Source organism: Quercus lobata, chromosome 4 (genome assembly GCF_001633185.2).
Source record: "Quercus lobata isolate SW786 chromosome 4, ValleyOak3.0 Primary Assembly, whole genome shotgun sequence".
NCBI classification, from domain to species: Eukaryota; Viridiplantae; Streptophyta; class Magnoliopsida; order Fagales; family Fagaceae; genus Quercus; species Quercus lobata.
Window position 1 is genome coordinate 93,619,731 of NC_044907.1, and position 25,280 is coordinate 93,645,010.

Genomic DNA, 25,280 nt, shown 5'->3' on the forward strand with positions numbered 1-25,280 from the left:
AAATAAAAATAAAAAATAATGAGAGGTCTTGAATTTGGAGAACTCACTTCTCTTAGTATGCCAAAATTGGGAGGTCTCTTTGGTACATCAACAATAAGAAATGACATAACCCAATAGATATCGCTATCTATTTGAAGGTATGCAGCTTCCGTGTGGTCAATTTCATTATATTTGTTTTTTCTTTCAGTGTAACAGTTCTAATAGTGTGGTTTTTTTTCTTTTCTTTTCTCTGTTGGTAAGAACAGAAATGTATTTTGATAATAGAGCTAGTACATCAGAGTTGTCCATGAGACACCTATAAAAGATGCCTAATTATAAGAATTAAAGGGCACTCTCGTGGAATTCCTATACACAAAAAGTCCCAGAAATATTTACATAATACAAAAAATGGACATTCATAATACAATTCCAAAAGGCTAGCTCGCTCCCTCCCCTTTTTCCGTGAGACCATTTGCTACAGAGTTTGCTACATAGTATATGTGATGTAGATGAACCACCCATTCTCTACCGAGAAGCATCCTACAATAAAAAATTAAAAGAAACAATTACAGAGCCAAAATCTCATAGAAAAGTTACATATGTAAGAATAAAAGTAAAATCAACAGTAACATTTAAAAATTTAATACACACGTCCCTTACCGTAATTAAACCATGTTAAACAGCCCACAATTTAGCTTTATTATTGCAGAATACTGTTTAAGTTGTTTATATGTATTTGTTTAAATATATCTTCATAAAATTTTATAACTTTCCTTAAAAAATAATGAAAAAAAATTTAAACTTAAAGATTAATATGAAAATCAAATAAAAAAATGAATTAAAAAATCGAAACCTTAAAGGGCAAAAATGTACTTTAACATAGGAGATGCACTCAATTACAATGAGACCCGCCACACCAATTCCACATTTGGACTTTCCCTCCACATTTATTTAACCAATCTCACTCTCGCGCTAACCAATAAACCCTAACTCTCTCTCTCCTCTCACTCTTTCTCTCTCTAAAAACCCTAACAATGGCGCCGTCGGAGATTGTCGAAGACGGGTTCGCGTCGACGCGTCTGTTCAACCAAGGCTACTCCTACACCTACGACGACGTGATTTTCCTCCCGCACTACATCGACTTCTCCACCGACGATGTCTCTCTCTCCACCAACCTCACGCGCCGCCTCCCTCTCTACACTCCGATCGTCTCTTCTCCGATGGACACCGTCACCGAGTCCGCCATGGCCGCCGCCGTGGCCTCGCTCGGCGGCATCGGAATCATCCACCCCAACCTCTCCGCCCAGGTCCAAGCCGCCATGGTCCGCTCCGTCAAGTCTCGCCGCGTCCCTTTCCTCTCTTCCCCTACTTTCCTCTCTCCCTCGCATCGCATTTCGTCCCTCGACGACTTCGACGCTTCGTCTCCGTACGTTTTGGTCACCGAATCGGGCTCCCCGAGGTCGAAGTTCGTCGGCTACGTGTCGAAGTCCGATTGGCTGAATCTCGAAGACGAAAGAAAAGGTTCGGAGGTGAAATCGTATATGAAGACCTCGAACGATATCGTTGTTCCGTGGAATCAAAGTTTGGATCAGATTGAATCGTTTTTCAAAGAGAAAGACTCGGATTTGGGGGTTTTGGTGAGGGGAAATGCTGACGTGGCGGCGGAGAGCGAGGTGGTGGATGTGGTGATGAAGGAGGATGTGGAGAGAGTGAGAGGGAATCCGAGATTGGGGTTGGGGGGAACGGTGGGGCCCGACGGAGGGTGGCGGGTCGGGGCAGCAATCGGGACGAGGGAGAACGATAAGGAGAGATTAGAGGGATTGGTGAAGGAAGGAGTGGACGTGGTGGTGTTGGATAGTTCACAAGGGAACTCAATTTATCAGATTGAGATGATTAAGTATGTGAAGAGAGTGTATCCGGAGCTTGATGTGATTGGGGGGAATGTAGTGACGGCTGCGCAGGCAGAGAATTTGATTAAGGCGGGTGTCGATGGGTTGAGAGTCGGGATGGGGTCCGGGTCTATTTGTACTACGCAGGAGGTTTGCGCTGTGGGGCGCGGGCAGGTATATCCATTTTTCGCTTCATTGGTTTGATGTGTATGTGTTTTGATTGTGAAATGTATTAGATAGCATGATAGTGTATTGGGATTTCATTTGATTGTTGTTTATTTGTGTTTAATTTGTGGGGTTGTTTGGATTGTGTGTTTTTGATTTGATGGGTTATGGAGTGATGAAGTTTGGGTGAACGTTGTGAAATGAGATAAATGGTGTGCTAGTGGTAGATTGTTAATTGTGTTGGCAGCTAAGGTTTTGTCCGAAAGAAGATTGAATGTGGGGAGAAGTAATCACAATATCATGTTTAATGAGACACATTGACCAATGCTCCAATGCTTTGTTCAAGGAGAAAAGAAAATGATGCCTACATTTATTAGTGGTGGCATGCTTTCCATATACTTAATTAACATATTTTTCATTGTCTTATTGCTACTTTCTAGGCTACTGCTGTTTACAAGGTTGCTTCTATTGCTTCAAAGTACGGTGTGCCTGTCATTGCCGATGGTGGAATTTCGAATTCTGGACATATTGTCAAGGCTTTGGTCCTAGGGGCATCTACTGTAATGATGGGAAGCTTTTTAGCGGGAAGTGAGGAGGCTCCTGGGTCTTATGAATATCAGGTATGACACTGCTAAGACAATTTCCTCTTTTATTGCTGAAGTAGATGATATACTGCTCAGCTGTGAAACAAATTTGTTTCTTTCATGGTTCCTTTATTGCCATTAAGCATTCGTCTCTTTTTTGGCATTCTGTAATTTTTTATGTGTAAATTTTGTATTGCTGGGAATGTTTGCAACTCATCATTGGATGTGATTCTACTTTAAAAAAAAAGTATGTGTTGTTATATTCTTTTTGTAAATTATATTTTAAAAACAAAAATTAAGTTTTTTGCAAGCTGTAGGTGCAATTTAGTCTTGGATTCTCTTAATGCTTTCAGATAAATTTTGATTTAGATCAAAATTTGATCTTTAGTGCCTCATATCCTTTATCGAATGTGTTTTGTAGCAAAAATTCATTAGGATAAAATGGGGTTCTGTACGTGAATAGCACGTATCTATTATAGATTTTGTGATTAAGGAGTCAGTGAATGGCTGAGAAGTCATTTTGATTTATGTACAGAAGATTGTAATATTCCTTGCATGTAACTGAATTGTGCCTGTCGTGTGTGTCAAAGCTATTTGGAGGTGTGAGCTCCTTAAAAGTAGTCTTGTTTTCAACTTTTTATTGCTTCATGAAAGTTTTACTTTTTGTGGAGTGGCAAATGATTGGATTTTGCTTAAGTCAATATTTCAGTAATAATAAATTGTTAAATTTGCAATACCAGAATGGTCGACGGGTCAAAAAATACAGAGGTATGGGATCCCTAGAAGCTATGACTAAAGGGAGTGATCAAAGGTATTTGGGTGATACAACCAAGCTAAAAATTGCTCAGGGCGTTGTTGGAGCAGTTGCAGATAAAGGTTCTGTTCTGAAGTTTGTACCTTACACTATGCAAGCAGTAAAGCAGGGGTTCCAAGATCTTGGTGCTTCCTCTCTGAAGTCTGCTCATGATCTCTTAAGAGGAGGGGTATTAAGGCTAGAGGTATGGTTTATCATTGTATTTTACTTATTCTCCCTGTGGCTTTGAGCATGATCTGATGTTCTTTATGGAACTATATATCAAGAAATTTGTGGCTGTAAACTTTGATAAGAGGTGGCCTTGTTATCAATTACTCAGGTCATTACCTATTCTTCTGCTAAAAGCCATTAATATTATCCTAGCTCATCACTACAAATACCACCCTAATGATAAGGGAAGAAATTTGTACTTATTTGAAAGAAAAATATAGCTATCTAGAATCCTACCATTGGATGCAACTTAAATGTGATATATAGTCATAAAGGTGGGTTTCATTCTGAAACTTTTATCTTAATATGTCTTCTTGGATGTTCCTTGTCCCTTTAATAACACCATTTTCCTCTTGAAATCAATTGAAATGGGTTTTTGAGATGGGGCATAGTGCATATGGCATTCCACCCTTGGTGGTGGTGAGTTTCATGGTTGGTGCGATCCCCATGTTAGTGCATGAGCAAAATGTCTCCTCTTTATTCTTCTTCTTCTTTTTTTCCTTCACTACACCACCCCCCCCCCCCCCCCCCCCTCCTTTTCTCTTGGGTTCTCCATTGTTATAATGAAAAAGTGTAATTTTTTACAAATTTCCTTAGACATTGGCTTGGTTTAGCTATTCTGCAGAAGATGTAATCTTGATGACTAATCAGTATATGATTATATGGACTGACCATGCTCTTTTATTTGGTTTGTTCAGGTCCGGACAGGAGCTGCGCAAGTTGAAGGTGGTGTCCATGGCCTAGTTTCTTATGAAAAGAAACCATTTTGATATTAGACTCCCTTATGCTTATGTTATTGTTGCCGTGGCTGTGTTCTGGCCGGAAATTGTCTTTGTGGTTCACCCTGCAGCGGAATTGCTAATTTATAATGAGCAACATTCGGGTTAACCAGACTGGCTATCTGTTATATGAAGTAGTTGATCATTCTCCCCTGGAGGCATCTGAAGAGAAGCACCAAATTTTTGTTGTTGAGCATGATATCTTCAATCTGCCTTTATTCCATTGACAATCATGTGTGAGAGGATGATATATGAATTATTATAGCTTTTTATTACCTTTTTTTTATTAAAAAAAATAAAAATAAAATGTTATCAAGCATTAGTGAATTTTAATGAATGCTCAATAGACTAGCAACGTTTTAAGTTTATGAAATGATGCTTTTTATTATTCATTGCATTGTTCTAGTTTACTAAAGTACACAATAATTTTCCTTTAGATAGGTTTGTACATTATTGCCAAATGCAGATACGACAGTTTTCCCTGCTACACTTGCCCCCTATTTCTTTTATGTGGTTCATGGTGTTTTACTTAAATTGTAAGGCTCTTTACAAGGTGAGAGCTTGAAATTTTGTTGTGAAAAAGATTATAGAATTTTGTGTCCCTATCATTACTCAATTTTGAATAGATAGAGTACTAGATTATAAGAATATGCCTTTATGCGTGGCAGAAAAAAGATATAAAGCCAAACGTATGGCAGTTCTGCCAAGTACTTTTGATCTAGAACAATAATTTAGAAGGTAGTGGTTAAAAAACATATAAGAAAGAACGAAAGAAAAAACAATAATTGTGTTGTATTGGCGCATTTCTCTGAGTCCAAACAGTTGCGAATGCCAGAGTTGACGGAGCAACCAGTACCAGAATCAAGAAACCAGTATCAGCCATGGATTCTCTGCGATTCTGAGAGAGAGAGATATTCTGAGAAGCTTGAATATTTAGGAGGGAAAAGCTGTTAGAATTGGTAGCTTATATATACTTTTTCTTTTATTATTATTGAATATAATCCGTTGATCTTTTAGGTGGAGTTAATCAGAAATTTTGGTCGGTGAAAGATGGACTTGGATAATGTTGCACTGGCGGGTAGCTAGTTATTTTGCAATACAGAATTAGTCAGGTGCAGCGATGGAGTTACAACTTGGTGAAATTACTATCTCACATTAAGATGGATCCAGGATTTTAAGTTAGCGAAAGCTTAAAAAAATCAAAATTAACAAAGAAAAATAATTATAAATGCACAAAATTGTTGTTTTTAAATATATTAAAATACAATCATATATCAACAAAGACAAAAACAAAAACAAAATAATATTTTTTTTAATACAAGCCGTGCGGAGCCACATTGAGATCGAAGGGGCCTTGGCTCCCCAAAAATTTTGGAAAAAAAAAAAGGAAATATATATATTTGGAATTATCCTAATTAATTTGAAATTTTTTAAAGAACCCTTATCATTTTGGCCCTCATACTTGATAATATGCTTATATAGATTTAAGAAATATAACTTTCATTTAAATAGAATACAATCCAATTAGTGATAAATATAGATGTAAAAAAATTACAATAATTAGACATTTTGCATCTTTAAAATGAACAAATAAATATTTTAACAATTACCTCAACAAATAAAAGGGGATTTTTTTTTTAATCTTCATCCCATTGCCTCAACACATTGCTTAACTTGCACCACAATAGTAGCAAATTGGAAGGTTAGAGGCTTTGTTGATCTGCCGCACTACCAAGTCCACCACACAATTGTAGAACATTTTGATTAGTACTCACACAAGTGTCTCTCTCTCTCACTCTCCATGTCTCCGTTTGCCTTTCTTCCTCTTTCTTTCTAGTTCTTCTCTCCCTTAAGTTACACTGCTGCAATTCTATGATTTACAATATAAAAACTAACAAAGCTTCCATGTGAATGTGTGAATAATAATGGCAAACTAGACTAGACAAGACAGACAAGGTTCTCCAAGCTTCCGTGTAGGCCCGTGTGGCTGTGCTCCTAACCCACTTTGTTGCCCACTTTCCCAATTACCAGGTAATGCACTTTTCTTTTTATTTGTTTTCTTTTAATTTTCCTTACAATATATTATTTGTTATTACAATAATCAATATATATATATATATCATATTGCATTATAAATACTTGATTAAAATATACTACTTGTACGGCACATGGATCCCGGGCCCATACAGGCCCGGAGCCCAGCCCCATGCCGTCCTTGGGCACAGGCCCATGCAGGCCCCAGGCCCAGTCCTATGCTGGCCTTAGACACAGGCCCATTAGAAAGGTCCAATTCTCCTGCGCCCTTCCTGAAGCTTCCTTGATGAACAAACAAGTGGAAGGTATTGAGGTCCAAGTGGTGGTCGGTCAAAAGTTCCCGGTCATGTATATAAACCTTTATCGGGAAGGTGCGACTTGCACAGGAAACTGTATTGCCGAGCATGATCAGGCACGATGGAACCAAGTTCCAAGATCATAAATGCCGCACCGTCCTCCCACCTGAACATCCACTTTAATCAGAAAGTATTGGACCTTCAGTAGCACTAACGGTGGCTGTAATCACAATCTCCCCACTAACCTTGGCTATAAATAGAGGAAAGTTGGGAGAAGAAGGGGGTTCAGAAAATTAGAGGGAAGAGAGTAAAGGAGTGAGTATCAACTGGGGCGTTGCTTTGAGTCTCTCTGCCGAGAACGACCCATAGTAGGAAATCTTCAAGCCCACTACAAATAGATTGTGAGCCCATAGTAATCCAAGGCCCATAGGCCTCATACTTGGTTCTTACAATTGGCGCCCACCGTGGGGCCCTCCTACAAAGCTGTGGTTCGACTGAGACTCAAACGACGAGGATGTCTGAGGAGCGTTCAGGAGAGCGTGCACCAAGCGGCTCCATGGGATCTTCTCGGGGGTCAACATGGAGGGAGAGAAGGCAAAAAAGGCGGGAAGATAGGGAGCACTCAAGAAGGGAGGAAGGGTCCGGACAAGGAGAAGGGTCGGCTCAGACACACTGGACGGTTTCGGACGTCTCGGCGCATCGGCAGCATGACGAAAGGGACCGAGAGCTGGAACGGTTACGCAGACTGGTAATGGACTTAGAGCTGGAAGCAAGGGGTCGGCGAGATGAAAGAAATCGCAACTCCCAGCAAAGGAGAAACCAGGGTGAGGCCTCCAGCCGGTCTAATACGCATCGATCCCGAGACCGGTCGCGCTCCCAAGAGTCGCACCGGCAATCACGGGAACCACGCCATCGGCGGAACCGCTCACGGTCGCACGGTTATGATCACCAAGGATCAGAATCACCGGAAGAACGACTGCACCACAATGCCTCCATGGACGCAATGAGCCGGGCTCTGCGGATGGCGGCCCGGTCACCGTTCTCCGATGAAATTGAACGGGCCCCTATGCCGAGCAGATTCACACGACCACCATTCAATTCGTATGAGGGAAGGACAGACCCCGTGGAGCATGTTAGCCATTACATCCACATGATGTCTTTGCATGCGCACAACGATGCATTAATGTGTAAGGTTTTCCCCTCTAGTCTCGGTTCCACGGCACTGAGATGGTTCAATGGTTTGCGGAAGGGCTCCATACACAGCTTTGCCGAGCTGATTCAAGAATTTGGCAGCAGGTTCGTGACATGTAGCCGGGTGCAACAGCCGGTTGACGCACTACTTTCCATGAAGATGAGGGTTGGGGAAACCCTTCGGAGTTATGCCAGCCGATACTGGGAACTCTACAACGAGATTGGTGGAGGAAACGAGAAAATTGCGGCAAGCACCTTCAGAATGGGGCTCCCTGAGGATTCTGAATTACGGGAGTCACTGACGAGAAGACCCCCCGAGGACATGAGGCAACTGATGAGACGCATAGAGGAGTACAAACGCCTGGAAGATGACCGGCTGCAAAGCAGGGGGAAAGCTCCTTTAGTGGGGAGATCTCGGCAAAGCGTTTTGCCGGCAAAACCGAAACGAGACTTCAGAATGCAGGGACCAGAGGTGCAGATCGATGGGGTCAATGTGGTGTTTAAAGAGCCAGTGCACAAGATCCTGGAACGGATCAAAAACGAGCCATTCTTCAGGTGGCCGAACAAAATGGGGGGCGACCCATCTCGGAGGAACCAAAACCTGTACTGCACCTATCACAGAGACAAGGCGCACACGACCGAACAGTGCCGGGTATTAAAAGATCATCTCGGACAGCTAGCAAGGGCCGGGTACTTGAAAGAGTTTGAAACAGATTCCGTTGACCGAGAAACCGGGCAGGGATCCCAACAGAAAAGGAATCCCCTTCCACCACCCCTGGGGGTAATCGAAGTCATCCATGCCGCACCAAGAAGGGCAGCAGCGGCAAAAAGGATACTGACAGTAGCCTGCGCGGAAGGAGAATCATCCAAGAAGAAGAAGAAAGGTGGACGGCCGACCATCTCGTTCGGAGAAGACGATTTCGAGGGGACGGTCCAACCCCACGACGATGCTTTGGTGGTGACTGCCCGGATAGGCGGATTCCTAGTGAAAAGGGTAATGATTGATCAAGGAAGCGGAGCCGACGTCATGTACCCGGATCTCTTTGAAGGGCTAGGGTTAAAGACCCAGGATTTGGCGAAGTATGACACGCCGTTGGTCTCGTTTGATGGAAGGGTTGTAATTCCCGAGGGGCAGATCTCTCTCCCAGTGGACATGGAAGGCAAGACAGTTATAGTTACATTTATAGTAGTCCGATCATTCGCACCGTACACCGCAATCCTGGGAAGGCCGTGGATTCACGCCATGGGGGCTGTCCCGTCCACCCTTCACGTGAAAGTGAAATTTCCTACCGAGAATGGAGTTGCCGTGGTAAGGGGGAATCAACAGGTGGCGAGGCAGTGCCTCGTCGCCGCGGTCCGGTGGGAGAAGGAACAGCTCGGTCGAACTGAGGAGAACGAGAAAGAAAATTCATAGCAATTACAGAAACCCCAAGGGGAAGCTGGGGCGGACGTTGCCGAGGAGGTGCTGAAGGTAAGAATTCTCCCAGATGCTGACAAGTATTTCCAGATAGGTACAAGCATGAACGACCGGGAAAGGGTAGATATGTTGCTGTTCCTATTGCAGAACGTGGATGTTTTTGCATGGAGCCCGTATGAAGTGCCCGGCGTAGATCCCGAGTTCATTGTCCACAGACTCAACGTGGATCCATTATTCCCCCCAAAGAAGCAGAAACCGAGAAGAGCGTCGAGGGAACACGTCGACGCAGTAAACCTGGAGGTACAGCGGCTGAAGGATGCCGGAGCCATAAAGGAGATATTCTTCCCGAAGTGGTTGGCAAACACTGTCGTGGTGAAGAAGAAGAACGGGAAATGGAGAGTTTGTGTGGATTTCACAGACTTGAACAAGGCATGTCCCAAGGACCTATTCCCGATGCCCAAGATTGACCAGCTAGTAGATGCAACGTACGGGCATCCGAGGATGAGCTTCCTAGATGCCTTCCAGGGCTACCACCAGATTGCCTTGGCGCCCGAAGACCGAGAAAAGACTGCATTTATCTCCCCGAATGCAAATTATCACTACGAGGTCATGCCGTTCGGATTAAAGAACGCCGGGGCTACGTATCAGCGAATGATGACGAGAATGTTCCGAGAAAAAATTGGATGCACGGTTGAAGTTTATATCGATGATATGGTGGTGAAAAGCAGAATTGAGTCGCAGCACACCGAAGACCTCCGGGGAGTGTTTGAGATACTACGTCGGCACAAATTGCGCTTGAATGCCGAGAAGTGCACTTTCGGAGTGGGGGCTGGTAAGTTCCTGGGATATCTGATCTCTACTCGGGGAATAGAAGCTAACCCCGACCAGATAGAAGCCGTGAACCGCCTCAAACCACCAAGCAATCCCAAAGAGGTGCAAGTGCTCACTGGAATGTTAGCGGCCCCGAACAGATTCATCTCCAAGTCTGCCGACCGTTGCCGGCCTTTTTATCAGCTTCTGAAAAAGTGGAAGGGGTTTCGATGGGACGAGAGCTGCGATGAAGCCTTTCGAGAGCTAAAGGAGTATTTGGCAAAGGCGCCGAGGTTGACGGCCCCGGAGCCCGGGGAGGATCTGTTTATGTATCTCGCTGTCACCGACCATGCAGTAAGTGCTGTGTTGCTAAGAGACCGGGGAGTGCAGATGCCGGTGTATTACGTGAGCAAAACCTTGGTCGATGCCGAGACAAGGTACCTGCCTCTCGAGAAGTTAGTTTTGGCTCTGGTGCACGCCACGAGAAAGTTGCCACATTACTTCCAGGCACACACAGTGTTCGTCCTCACCGAGTATCCATTGCAGTCACTATTGAAGAGATCAGACTTCACAGGGCGGATTGCCAAGTGGGGGACTCGGTTGGGATCGTTTGACATAAGCTACCGGCCTAGAAGCTCAGTGAAGGGACAGGTTCTGGCTGACTTCATCGCAGAGTTTACACCCAAGGATGAAGGTAAGATAATCTGTAGTACGGAGATTCGCCCGTGGAGGTTATTTGTGGACGGCGCATCGAATGCTATGGGGGCCGGGGTTGGTATAGTCATAGTCACCCCTGAGGGTATACGACTGGAACACTCCCTCAGATTGGGGTTCAAAGCCTCGAACAACGAAGCCGAGTACGAAGCCATGCTGGCCGGGTTAAGGGCAGTATTACATCTGGGCGCAAAGGACGTAGAGATCTACTCTGATTCTCGACTGGTGGTTTATCAGATCACTGGGGACTTCGAAGCTCGGGACCCCAGAATGAAAGCTTATCTCAGTACGGCAAAGCAGATTATCGGTCAGTTTAAAACGGCAAAGATATCCCAGGTAGCCCGGTCACAAAACAAGCACGCTGATTCTCTTGCCACGTTAGCCTCATCGGCTACTGAGGATACGCCGAGGCTCATCACGGTAGAACTTGTAAGGGAGCCAAGCATCCATGTGAAGAATGTTCCCGACCAAGCCGGAGTAGAGATTGCGCAGGTGACAGTGGCTGGTCCAAATTGGATGAGCCCGATCATGGACTTCCTTGCCGAAGATAAAGTTCCGGAGAATGAGGCCGAGGCCAACAAGATTCGACGAATGGCTCCCAGATTCTGGCTGTCTTCAGACCGAAAACTGTACCGAAGATCCTTCGCAGGCCCTTACCTCTTGTGCCTACATCCGGAAAGAGTCAAAGAGCTTCTAACCGAGCTGCATGAGGGAGTGTGCGGCGGGCATGCCGGGGGACGATCTTTAGCACACCGAGCAATGACACAGGGGTTTTGGTGGCCACAGATGCAGAAGGATGCCGCCGAATACGTTCGAAGTTGCGAACAGTGTCAAAAGCACGCCCCAATGATCCATCAGCCTGCAGGGCAGCTAAATCCTGTCAGCAGCCCATGGCCATTTGCACAATGGGGGCTTGACATCCTTGGGCCATTCCCCCGGGCAACGGGGAACTGCCGTTTTGTATTGGTGGCTGTAGATTACTTCACAAAGTGGGCTGAAGCTGAAGCCTTGGCTAATATCCGAGATGCTGACGTGAAAAAGTTTGTATGGAAAAACATAGTTACACGGTTTGGGGTGCCGAATTCGCTAGTGACGGACAATGGGCTGCAGTTCGACAGCAATGCTTTCCGGAGCTTTTGTAGTAAGCTTGGCATCAAGAACAAATATTCAACCCCGACGTACCCACAAGGCAACGGCCAAGCTGAAGCGGTAAACAAGACTATTTTGAACGAGCTCAAGAGAAGGTTGGACGGAGCGAAGGGAAGATGGGTGGAAGAGCTACCCAGTGTATTGTGGGCCTATCGTACGACCCCCAGGAGATCCACGGGTGAAACCCCATTTTCCCTGACATACGGTCAGAAGCAGTAATACCAACCGAGGTGAGCTTATGCAGTGCACGAGTTGCCGGGTTTGACCCCATACAGAACGCCGACCTGATGATGGAACAATTGGATTGGCTAGAAGAACGCAGGGAGGCCGCGACCATACGTCTTGCCGAGTATCAGCAGAAGCTAGCCCAAAGGTACAACCGAAACGTGAAAAGTAGGGAATTCAGTGCCGGGGAACTAGTTTTAAGACAAGTAGTAGGGAACATGCAGGACTTGGCTGCAGGGAAGCTCGCTCAGAGTTGGGAAGGACCATACAGAGTCACAGCCATTGCGGGTGCAGGGGCCTACTACTTGGAAGACCTTGACGAGAGGCCGCTCCCCCGACCATGGAACGCCAACAACTTGAAGAAATTCTACGCATAATCATCGGTGTAAGCCAGAACTTGTATTCCATTAAAATTAAGAGCATGATGAATTTTTCTTTTTTCCTTTTTTATGTAGATGCTGTTTTTGATACCTTAACCGCGCACTAAGAGAATTACAGATAAATCTCTAAGGACAGAAACCTGACCCTCGGCTCGATCAATATCGCCGAGCAGGTGGAAACCTTACACAAATCTCTAAGGACAGAAACCTGACCCTCGGCTCGATCAATATCGCCGAGCAGGTGGAAACCTTACACATAAATCTCTAAGGACAGAAAACTGACCCTCGGTTCGATCAATATCGCTGAGCAGGTGGAAACCTTACACAAATCTCTAAGGACAGAAACCTGACCCTCGGTTCGATCAATATCGCCGAGCAGGTGGAAACCTTACACAAATCTCTAAGGACAGAAACCTGACCCTCGGCTCGATCAATATCGCCGAGCAGGTGGAAACCTTACACATAAATCTCTAAGGACAGAAACCTGACCCTCGGCTCGATCAATATCGCCGAGCAGGTGGAAACCTTACACAAATCTCTAAGGACAGAAACCTGGCCCTCGGTTAAACTCAACCTAACAAGCAAATAATCTTAATACGAAAGCTCGATTCCCAGTTCACCGAAGCCTGATGAAAACCTAACCCTTTTTACAAATACTAAGTCAAATAGCGCTCTCAAATTACACAAAGCGCCGCACAATAGGTTCTCGGGGGTACCATTCAATTGAGCAGCCATAGCATTGACGTGATCCAAGCAAAACACATAAATAAATGTAAACTCATTCGACAAATTGAGACGGAAAAAGAAAACGGACCGCTAATTAAAGAAAGCAATTGTGCAATCACCACATCCCGGTGAAATGGGCAAATAAAACCAACAAAATAAAGCAATTGTTCGGTCACCACATCCCGGTGACATAAGCAAATAAAACTAATAAAATAAAAATAAGCAAGCAAATGAAAGTAAAATCAGCTGGGAGGTTGAGTCGGTGGAGTCACGTCCTGCTGGACGGTCAGAGGAAAGGGCGGGGCCTCACCGAGAAGCTCTTGCACAGTCGGGATACTGGCGACTTCCATCTCTTCGGGCTCGGCGTGAGCATCGATTTGTTCAACCAACTCCCTCATACTAGCCGTCTCCTCCTCATCAATAGCAACCGGGGCTTCCTTGGCGGCAGGTGCAGGGCTCGGGAATGGAATCTGGCCGGGGTCTCTCAAATGGGAATCTTCGGGAACTCCCAGTGCTTGGAGAGCAGCAAACCACCCGGCCTCAAAACCCATATTCCGAGCACGAGCCACCACCGGCTCTGCGGAATTTTCGGCATCAGCAAAACCGACATCATACCATTTTTGCTCCGCTGCCGCCAAGCCTGCCCTGAGGTCGGCAATCTCCTCGGCGTTGGAGGTGTTAAGGCTGATGGCTTCGGCTAGCTTGAGCTCCGTCTCATTCTGCTTAGTCAAGAGCTCCGCGTACCTATTCTCGGCTAACGCCCGGTTCTTCTCTGCAGCAGCAGCCTTCTTCTCGGCAGATTCAGCAGCCTTCAGTTTTTCCTTAGCCGATTTCACAGCTGACTCTCGCGCCCCCCTTTCGCGCTCATTTTCCTCGGCAAGCTCCCGTGCGCGGGCAGCCACAATGTGAGCCATTTGAGCAGCCTAGCAAGCACAAAGGTTAGAAAAGAAGCAGAAGGAAATCTATACGAAGGAGTAGATAGACGAAAGAATTACCGCAATGGCGTGCCACTCTAACCGGCGCCCCACAGACTCCTCGGACCCGTCCTCAAAAGCATGCACGTCCTCGGGAAGTTGGAGAGCTTCAGCCAAAGCTTGGGCAATACGGCCGCCCTCGCCCTTATCCCACATCCGAATACAGGCGGTTGAGGGCAAGGGCTTGCCGTCCAGAAGGATCTTTGGCTCCCACGCTGGAGCCACTCGGGAGGAGGACGCACCCCCCGTGCCAGCTTCGGTTTGGGGCTCACGGATAACAATTGAACCTGCTTGCCGGGGAGGAGTGCGAGCAGCGGCGTCCCCCGGGAAATTGGAAGGTTGGTCGGTAACTTTCTGTTTCTTTTTGGCACGACCAGCCTGCAAGGGGGATGGGGGCTGAGGCAATTGACCCCGGCCCTGAGAAGGCAGGGGCTGATTGGGTTGCCGAGCACCGGGCACGAACCGGTCTATTGACATCACCTTTCTCGATACCATCTCTCCGCTAGACCGGACAGCTTCAGTTAGCAGGGCAGCCGCTTCTATCGCTTGCTGTTGAGGCACGGCGGCTGGGTTCTCGGGAACGGGCTGCTCTTGCGCTTGTTCTTCCTGCTGTATGGGTACGTGGGCTAACTCCCTGAGGCGCCGGGATGCTTGCTCTGCGGATTCGTCTCGCAAGGGGGCTTGCTCGTCCGCGCAAGTATACCGCGGACCAAATTCTCTCGCGTCCCCGGTCGTGAGCTTCGGCGGCAAAAAGTTCACGTACCGTACGTCTATGTACGATAACAGGGGGCTGTCAACTAACAGTGCCTGCTTGAAAGGCTGCCAGGTGGAATAAACCGGCTCCACTCCAAGGATTAAGTGAGAGGCCCGTAGTTTCCCGTCCCAGTGCACGTAGATCTCGGAACGGAGGACGAAGTTTAAATCCTTGGCGTGGACGGGTCTGAGGTCCTGCACAAACACTTTGCCGTCTGCAAAAGAACACATGACATTAGTCTCTTATAATAAAGATTGTACGGGGGAAGGAAAGCAATTATACGAAGGGGATGGTACGAACCCACTTCACGCTTTGTAAGGGGGCAGGGGATCTCCCCGGCAAACCAATTGCCGCGCACCCTAACGAACTCCCCGGCGGAGTTCCTGTTCGAATCAGGTAGGCATGATATCAGCCGTACCCGAGCATCTCTTGTCTTTAAGTAATAATTGGTTGCCTTGCTCCCACAGAGCCTATACATTTGGTTAATATCGTGGTGGTCTAACTGTAAATTAAAGGTGTGGTTCAGTTTACTGACACAACTAACTACCCGGTAAAAATTGGGGGGAAGTTGGTCGGGGCATAGCCCATAGTAAGTAAGCGCGTTTATCAGGAGGGGATCTACGGGAAACCTGACCCCACCTTCTAAAATGGACATCAAAGGAAAGAAGGCTGTACCCTGTCCTCGGTGGAGTTCAATATCACTCTCGTGACAATAAGCCACATCCACGTCATTAGGAATATTAAATTTACTCCTAAAGGTGGCCAAAGCAGAGGGGGATTCTAAGAGGTAAGAGTAACCCATACCTAACGCCTAAAAACTACGAAAGTGAACTCAAAGAAGTAAAGCTGAAGGAACAGGAAAGGGAAGAGAAACTTACTTTGGGTCCTAAAGAGGAAAAGAACACTGAGCAAGCAAGCGCACAGAAATGTGGTCGGCAGAGAGTAAGCACTAAAAGATCAGAGGCAAGGGAAAAATGGAATAGTATTCAGTGGGGAACTATTTATAGAGCCAGAAAGAGATGAGGGAAGAAGAAACGCCTAATCAAGCAATAAATGGGCACAGTGTACGAGCAACCCAGCGAATGCCAAGCGTAATAGATTCGCACGCCGCTTCGGTTCACGAACCGTCAAGCAATGATGACGACTGCGCCTGGCGCCGCGAAACGGCGCGTCTTTTGAGATGGATATTAATGAGAAGTGACAGTCGGAAGTCCCAGGCTAGAAGATTCCCGAGGTCAAAGGGCCCAGACAGCTCCTTGATTCTTCTCGGCTACCGAGTATGAATCAAGGGGGGGCTATTGTACAGCACCTGGATCCCGGGCCCATACAGGCCCGGAGCCCAGCCTCATGCCGTCCTTGGGCACAGGCCCATGCATGCCCCAGGCCCAGTCCTATGCTGGCCTTAGACACAGGCCCATTAGAAATGTCCAATTCTCCTGCGCCCTTCCTGAAGCTTCCTTGATAAACAAACAAGTGTAAGGTATTGAGGTCCAAGTGGTGGTCGGTCAAAAGTTCCCGGTCATGTATATAAACCTTTACCGGGAAGGTGCGACTTGCACAGGAAACTGGATTGCCGAGCATGATCAGGCACGATGGAACCAAGTTCCAAGATCATAAATGCCGCACCGTCCTCCCACCTGAACATCCACTTTAATCAGAAAGTATTGGACCTTCAGTAGCACTAACGGTGGCTGTAATCACAATCTCCCCACTAACCTTGGCTATAAATAGAGGAAAGTTGGGAGAAGAAGGGGGTTCAGAAAATTAGAGGGAAGAGAGTAAAGGAGTGAGTATCAACTGGGGCGTTGCTTTGAGTCTCTCTGCCGAGAACGACCCATAGTAGGAAATCTTCAAGCCCACTACAAATAGATTGTGAGTCCAAAGTAATCCAAGGCCCATAGGTCCCATACTTGGTTCTTACACTACTATATAACATTTAATTTATTGATAAAATAATATAACATATTAACATGTATTTAGTTGTTGTTTATTAGATTTTTTTTTTAATGAGTTGAAATTTGAATGATTGTTTGTCTTTTATTTAGCAATATTGAAATTATTAGTATTTTTTTAGTATATTTTTTTAAAATCTCAGTCATTTTATTTAATGGGTGATAATTTATTTTGATAAATCTAAGTTCATAGCTAAGTTTAGGACCATTGACACATTCTTGAAATGTTTATTGATTATTAAATTGTATTATACATTACTATTCTAGATTTCATACCCAAAAAAAAAAAAAAAAAAAAATTAGTTGTCTAATTTTATGTATGGCTCCCTCTAAAGATAAATTCTTGGTGTCGCCATTGAATACAAGGCTGGTTAGGATTTTTTTTTTTTTGAAGTTAGAACATTTATAGTGGTGATGCTAAAAATTTTAGCTTTTAACACTTTAAAAAGCTACTTCATCTATTTTATTTCCTTAGTTTACAATACATCCAATATTAAATATTCTATTTTTTTTATCACTTTATTTAAAATAATATACACAACTCATGAAAATAATAAAGGAAGAGAGAAAATTTCAGTTTTTTAATTGAAGGAAGAGATATAATTTTAATAAAATATTGAATTTTATTTTTAATAACTTACTATAGCCAACTGGTATTTATACTAGTTTACTGTAGTTATAAAAATTTTAGCTTTAGTTTCTCCAATAACACATGATTTTTTTGTGGTAAAATAGTTTTTTTTTTTTTCTAAAATACAGTCACCATTGTGAATGATTTTATTGTTTTATTAAGTTTTTGGGTTGGATAGTTGTTATTTGAGTGAGGTTAGCTAAACTTATTGAGAAGAAGGGACTTAAAGTGTTGGAAGAGGGCCCAATTACAAAAATGAATATATAATAACAATAAATAAATAAATTGGACCCAATGAAGGCCTGGCCCCTTGCCCCCACCTAGGTTTGGCACTGATCTTATGGTACTCCTCGAAAAATTCTAGGATTTGAGAAATAATTGATTTATTATGACGAAATTACCCTTAATTGAACATGATTGGTAAACGCCAATCCCCCAGGCGCATGAATAACACGAATAAGAATATATATATATATATATATATATATATATATATATATATATATATATATACTAGCATTATGCCCGTGTGATGCACGGTTTAATCGAAATTTATATGTAAATAATTTTTTTATTAATTTACTTAAAATAAATGAATATTTTACTTTCAAGTTATATAATGAATGCATGTTGTGTGAAACTAAGGTATCATAATATGCACACACACACACACACACACACACATATATATATATATATATATATAATTGAATGGAAGATGGTAGAGGTACCTAAAATATATATATAAAATGATTTTCAATAATACATTGAACTTTAAGGCTCATGAGTTCCAGTTATCTTAACTAGTAAAGTCTTTGATGGTTGTATAAGAGATCTGGGGTTCAATCCTCGTCTACACCAAAAACTGATTGGTGTCTTGGTTTGATGATAAAAAACTATCATCAAAAGCGGACGCCATAAGTTGAAACTCTCTCTCTCTCTCAAAAAAAAAAAAAAAAAAACTTTAAGGCTCAATTAATCACATATATTTAAATGGAAAACTCTTGAATTTAATAATTAAAAATATCTGAAACAATAATTGAAATAATGTTTAAGTGAAACCTCAATTCAATAATTAAGAACAATTTAAATTATTAAACATTTAAAAATTTGAAGTAGAGAGAGACTCACATGAGAATTTAATTTTTGTCCTTGAAAGCATGGAAGAAGGCACTGAAACTCAAGTGAGTTTCACCCTACCAAGTTTAAGTTTAAGTCTTGTGTGTTGCATGCTACATGTGTGTGTATATGCATGAAAAATGATCTAAATTTAATATTTATTGTAAAAAAGAGGTGGAGTAGTCTTACCATTGTCTAGGTAATTCTTATTATAATTCCTTTGTGTAGCGTATGAATATGCATGAAAAATGATCTGAATTTAACATATATTTTAGAAAAGAGGTGGTGTAGTCTTACCTTTATCTAGTTAATTCTTATTATAATTCCTTCGTGTAGCGTGTGAATATGCATAAAAAATGACCTGAATTTAACATATATTGAGAAAAGAGGTGGTGTAGTCTTATCCCTATCTAGAAAAATAATTTTTTTTATTAATTTACTTAAAATAAATGAATATTTTACTTTTAAGTTACATAATAAATGCATGTTGTGTGAAACTAAGATTCATAATATGCATAATTGAATGAAAGATGGTAGAGGTACCTAATATATATATATATATATATATATATATATATATATTAATGATTTTCAATAATACATTGAACTTTAAAGCTCAATTAATCACATATATTCAAATGGAAAACCCTTGAATTTAATAATTAAAAACTATTCGAAACAATAATTGAAATAATGTTTAAGTGAAACATCAATTCAATAATTAAGAACAATCTAAATTATTAAACATTTAAAAATTTGAAGTAGAGAGAGACTTACATGAGAATTTAATTTTTGTCCTTGAAAGCATGGAAGAAGGCACTAAAACTTGAGTAAGTTTCACCCTACCAAGTTTAAGTTTAATTAAACTTAAAGTTTAAGCCTTGTGCATTGCATGCTACATGTGTGTGTATATGCATGAAAAATGATCTAAATTTAATATTTATTGTAGAAAAGAGGTGATGTAGTCTTACCCATGTCTTGTTAATTCTTATTATAATTCCTTTGTATAGCGTGTGAATATGCATGAAAAATTATCTGAATTTAATATATATTGTAGAAAAAAGGTGATGTAGTCTTATCCCTGTCTAGCTAATTTTTGTTATAGTCCATTTGTTTTGCAAGGAGGTAAAAAACCCCTCTTTTATATATATATATATATATATATATATATATATATATATATATATATAAGTCAGCGTTAATATAAAATAGCTAAGATATTAATCTTTAGAAGTGGTATCTCATACAGATTAGTATTTCAATTGTGGGTTTTGGTAGTTTGAAGTTAGCGCATAGTAGTAAATAATTAGAAAATTACTTTGCAATTTTTTTAAACCAACCCCTTAAAAAAGTTTTAGAAGAGTTTAAATCATGTTAATAAATTATCTCTCTATTCATTTTTTTTTTAATCATGTTAAAAAAAGTTACTAATAAAATTTTTATTAGTAAACATTTCTTAGCCTTATCTATTTAGCTCTGTTGCCAAATTTATATAAACTCTTTTATTTTTTTTTTTTTCTGAAGAATATAACACAACCAAAAACCTATAAACGATAATTTACGTTCAATATAAAGAATATAATCAAAATTATTCATAATTTAAAATTAAGAAATTAACACAAATTATAAATTAAGATATAAATTTAGAAAAACAATAAAGAATAAACTTGTTTATTTTCTCTATCACTTTGAGAGCGTTTTTTTCTTATTTTTTTTTACATGTAGTAATATAATTAAAAAAAAAAAAGGATTAGATGAAGAGTTTGAATTATAATCAAATAAAATTTTTTTATCAACTTATAAATTATAATAATAAATGGATTAGATGAAGAGTTTGGATTGTAATCAAATTAAGATTTTTATCAATTTAGAAATTATAGGAGAAGAAGATAAGTACAAAAAAAATTATTTTAATTTTTTGAAAATTCTAAAAAAAATTTCTACAATTTAGTGCAGCCACTTGGCGCAACTACAACTTCTATGCTCAACTTTTATTATATAGTATATGATATAAATATATATATATATATATATTTATTTATTTATTTATTTATTTATATATTGTAAAAATTGGCATTATACTACAATTATATAATTGGATTGTCTACTCATTCTAATTTCCATGTCCGCACAAATATAAGGGACTACCTTATATAAAAAAAACATCATCACAACTTTTTTTTTGTTTTTGTTTTTTTTTGAGGGGGCATCACATCTTTGTTATTCAGTAAGAATGCCGACTTCATATGGCAACATTGTTCTCACTTAATAATAGTAATGCCCTTTTCACTATATAAGCTACATTATTTTTTTCTCAGTTAGATAAGAAATTGTTGGTGATGAAATCAAATTGCGTGAGATCACTAATTAGGGTTATTCTGTTCACACCTTTTCTTCATCTCCTTAATTTCCAACCTGAATTTAAAATTGAAATTCTAAGTAGAAGTCATTAAACATGGAAATTTTTTTTTGAGAAATAAATCTGACTCTTCCAGTTTTTCATTTATTGTTTTGGTCCGGGCATAGGGTACTGGATGTTGATCAGAATGGAATTGAGTACTAAAATTCAAACTGACTGGAGGAAAATATGCCTCCACCAAGAAACTTTTTTGTAAGGGACTCTTTCCAGAACCACCATCCTTTGCACCGGGGCACCGCCACCAACCGTGACACCATGTCATGACCACCTCATACAAGACCAAGAGGTCCAGGATTGCTACAATCACCATCCCCTCTGCATCTCTACAAGGTGACATTGACTGATACTTGAATCGGGGTGGCTATTTGTATGAAATAAACGGATATGTAGCTTTGCTTTCAATTATTTTGTGACAAAGGGATTGATCCAAGTAATTCTTTTTACTAAAACTAAAAGTGACCTGTGCCGAGTGCGTTTCAATGCAACATGATTGGTAAATGCCAGTCATCCAATTCCTAGACCATGAATAACAATGTAGGTGTGGGTGAGGTCATGGATTTTGAATCCATGGTGTTGAGTTCTTCTACCAAAAAAAGAAAAATATTGCAAAACAATTACGAGGGACTCCTTAAGCCTGTCAGTCTAAGAAAATAACCAAAATGATGTGCTATCTCTCTTTGGGTCAACAAGAGAAAGAATTGAGCTTTTTAGTCACCTTCTCCTTAGGACTCGGCCCATGTAATGGAAACCAATTGACGAAGCATAGAAGCCAATGGTTCCAAGCATTAAGAAGACGGCGTAGAATATGCAAGCATTGTAGCCCAGAAACACTATCAGGTTCATTGAAATTCTGGCGTTTGCTCTAGCATAGAAATAGAGACCATACGCAAACATGAAAATGGCAACTGATCCCCCACGAAAGACAGATCTGCATTGTAGACAGACTTGGATCAATAGATAGATAGATAGATAGATAGATATTAGATGAAAAGGCATTATTATATTGCTTCATGGAAATAAAAGAACTACTCAGGTATAAGAGTTGTAGGCTTCACTCAGTTCACTACTACGCAAACATATGCAACATAAGACTTGAATGGCTTACAGATTTGCATCAGCATGCTAAATTAACAACTAAGGGAAGTCATTTTAGGTAAAACACCCATTTGGGGATGAAAATTTAGATAAGCATTAATAACTAGAAAGTTCCTTTTGAAATTAATAACTGAAAGTACCCTTGGAAATTAATTAGGTAGACTCCATCATGATGGCTGTTCCTATAATTCTCCAAGGTATATGTTAGGAGATTCAATAAGTCTAAATGCACAACAAATTTCACATTGTTTTTTTCCACAACTACTAGGTGGTAGGTTGTGATTGGTGTATAATAAAAATGATATCAATTATAGTCCCATGTGAGAGTCATGTTGCACTAATCACATTCTTGCACCTCAAATGTAAATAAGTTGTGAAATTTATAGTGTCTATAACATTTGTTGTAAGAGAATTACCTCCACCACCATTGGTGATCTTGCTTGTACAGCTGAGACCATGTACAAATGATTCCCACAAACACTGTTAGTGCAATGATAGAAATGAAGGCTGTAAACATTGTACTAAATGCACCACAAACTTTCAAATTGTACAAGCTTGCATAGATATCATCCATCATGGAGAAGATTAAGCTGAAAGGAAGAAAACCCCCAAGGAACATTTGAATAGGTGTCCTCATGTACCAAGCCTGATTTGTAATCTCATTTTGAAAGTGTCTGGTGGAACAAGTTATTTCAGATTCATTTAGGGAAGTCCGCCCAGAGATGCCACTCACAGTGAGGAAACTGATACCAATGAATAAGTAAATGATAATATAGTAGGCTATCTCATCAAATTCTGGTAAATCTAACACCTCGCCTATTGTTATCGCCAATATAGTTACGACAAGACCTGCTAAGATCACTGGAACAAGGTACAAGGCGCCAGAATGAATTACACATTCTATCTGTAAGAAAAATTAGAAACCACATAATTAAAAACCTGAATTGTAGCTAGAAAAATAATACAGAAAATGCAAGATACTGTATGCGTTAATATTTACTCTTACCCATCCATGTGTTGTGAAGCCAGAGTGAAATGAAGTAGCCTTGTACCCAGATAAACATGATGCGAGACTATATATCACGATGAGTGGAATATACAGGCTCTTATTAGAGCAGACATATAGGTGACCTGTATATGCCAAAACAAAGAGAATGCAAATTCTGCAAATGGAATTCATTAGTAAACTGTAGTTATGATAATATGACTTTTAAAAATTAATGCTTACGAAAAGTTAAGAAATTTGAAATTGTTGAATTCATAAGTGAAAATGAAACATCATTGAATTCATAAAAAAAAAAGGAAGGCTATTAAAAGTATAAATGAAAATGAAACATAATGCATAGGATCATCTTCTCCAACTTGCTCTGATAACCCCCTGAGCCTGACCTTGTCTTGATTCTCCTCCTTGGATTCCAAATCTCCCCAGATGACAGAATAAGTGAAATTGACTTTGATTTCAGCATCCTCATCAGTTACATCCACGGCAGAATCGATGTCACCCAAAACATATACTTCTTTCACTCTGTTTCCTAAGTAACGGAAATGAAAGTCGAGGTGATTGATAAGATGAAACCATTGCATTTCTATATATGGATCTGTAGCATTTACTCCAACTTGCTCTCTCAAGCGAATGTTATCGTAGTACATCTCGTACACAGTATCGGCTGCAATGGCATCCCTAAATTTCGCAACTTCTTCTCTCTTCAGATTCTTCTCACAAAGAAGTTTCCTCTTTGTTTCCTTCTTGAACCTCAATTCATACCCAGTGTTCATATAGCAATCCCCTGCTATAACTTCTTCCAGCGATTTCTTTCTGTTGGGTATTGGATCTGTATATCGTGATCGATGTCGGTTAGATAATCATATTTATCACTAATTTTGCAGCAACAAACCAAGGGCCAAAGAGAGTTATTCTTACCTCCAGGAGGGCAGAATGGTAAATCAAAATATGAATATGCCTCACTGAAAGTGGAAAGAACAAAGTATCATGAAGCTCAAAATCAAAATATGAATATGCCTCACTGAAATTTTATTTTATTTTATTATTATTTTTTTTTTTCCTATCACTAACAATGAAAAATTATTTACTTAACAAACCGTTTCTTAAACAAAATCGAGATATTGAGACCTAAAAAAGAAATTCTCAGCAACCAAAGTGAAGCTCAGAACATAGAGAATTTATAGGTAAAATAAGCAAAATATTAGAATCAAATCAAAAGAATAAAAATCAAATTCCAAGCTCAAGTTCACATATAAGATCATAAGCAAAAACGTTGGAAAATATGAGATTTCACATAGAAATGAGGAAATTAATTACCATGGATTTTGATTAGGAAAAGCTGTGTTGGCGAAGAGAGGAATGTAATCGCCTTCCTTGTACTCCCGATCTTCCTTCCTCGAAGGCTCAGTTCTCACAGTTTGAATTGCGAATACCAAAACTGGCAAAGCAATCAGTATCAGAACCAACAAACTTGTTGTTTCTCTACCAGCCATGGATTCTCTGTGATTCTCACACAGAGAGAGAGAGAGTTTGAAGAGCTTGAAATTTAGGAGGGAAAAGCTGTTAGTGTTGCTTGTTTAATATATTGTTCGTTACGCGGGTTCTTTCAATCTAGGCCGTTGATCCTTTTGATGGAGTTAATCAGAAATTTTGGACGGTAGAAGATTGACTTGGATTCTGTTGGACTGGCGGGAAGTTAATTATTTTGGATAACAGAATTATGTTGGGGCAGTGATCCAGTCACAAGTTGGTGAACTAACTATCTCAAGGTACTCATTGAAATTTCTGGGAGCTTAGGAGTTAATTGACGAAATTACCCTTAATGGGAATGAAAATTTAACTGCACATAAATCTACAAATACAAAAAGGGCTAGCATTTCTTAATTGAAATACAATATATAATGATAGAAGGTTATCTTATTTCCTAGTATGACTTGGATAAGTATGTGTTTATGACTTTACCTGCCTTAA

At 41.0% G+C, this 25,280-nt stretch overlaps 2 protein-coding genes across 2 annotated transcripts; one reads left to right on the plus strand and one right to left on the minus strand.

Moving 5' to 3' along the window:
• Positions 1–919: 919 nt before the first annotated feature.
• On the plus strand, positions 920–4,788 carry LOC115987248 (inosine-5'-monophosphate dehydrogenase 2-like). The gene is made up of 4 exons (XM_031110755.1): positions 920–2,042; positions 2,474–2,653; positions 3,358–3,615; positions 4,340–4,788. The coding sequence occupies exons 1-4, from the start codon at positions 1,014–1,016 to the stop codon at positions 4,409–4,411; spliced, it is 1,539 nt and encodes a 512-aa protein (XP_030966615.1). The 5' UTR covers positions 920–1,013; the 3' UTR covers positions 4,412–4,788.
• A 16,888-nt stretch (positions 4,789–21,676) lies between these two features.
• On the minus strand, positions 21,677–24,806 carry LOC115986196 (transmembrane 9 superfamily member 4-like). Its single transcript, XM_031109050.1, has 6 exons — positions 24,627–24,806; positions 24,228–24,271; positions 23,682–24,138; positions 23,313–23,469; positions 22,723–23,210; positions 21,677–22,139 (listed from the first exon to the last, which is right to left on the minus strand). The coding sequence occupies exons 1-6, from the start codon at positions 24,800–24,802 to the stop codon at positions 21,923–21,925; spliced, it is 1,539 nt and encodes a 512-aa protein (XP_030964910.1). The 5' UTR covers positions 24,803–24,806; the 3' UTR covers positions 21,677–21,922.
• Positions 24,807–25,280: the final 474 nt, after the last annotated feature.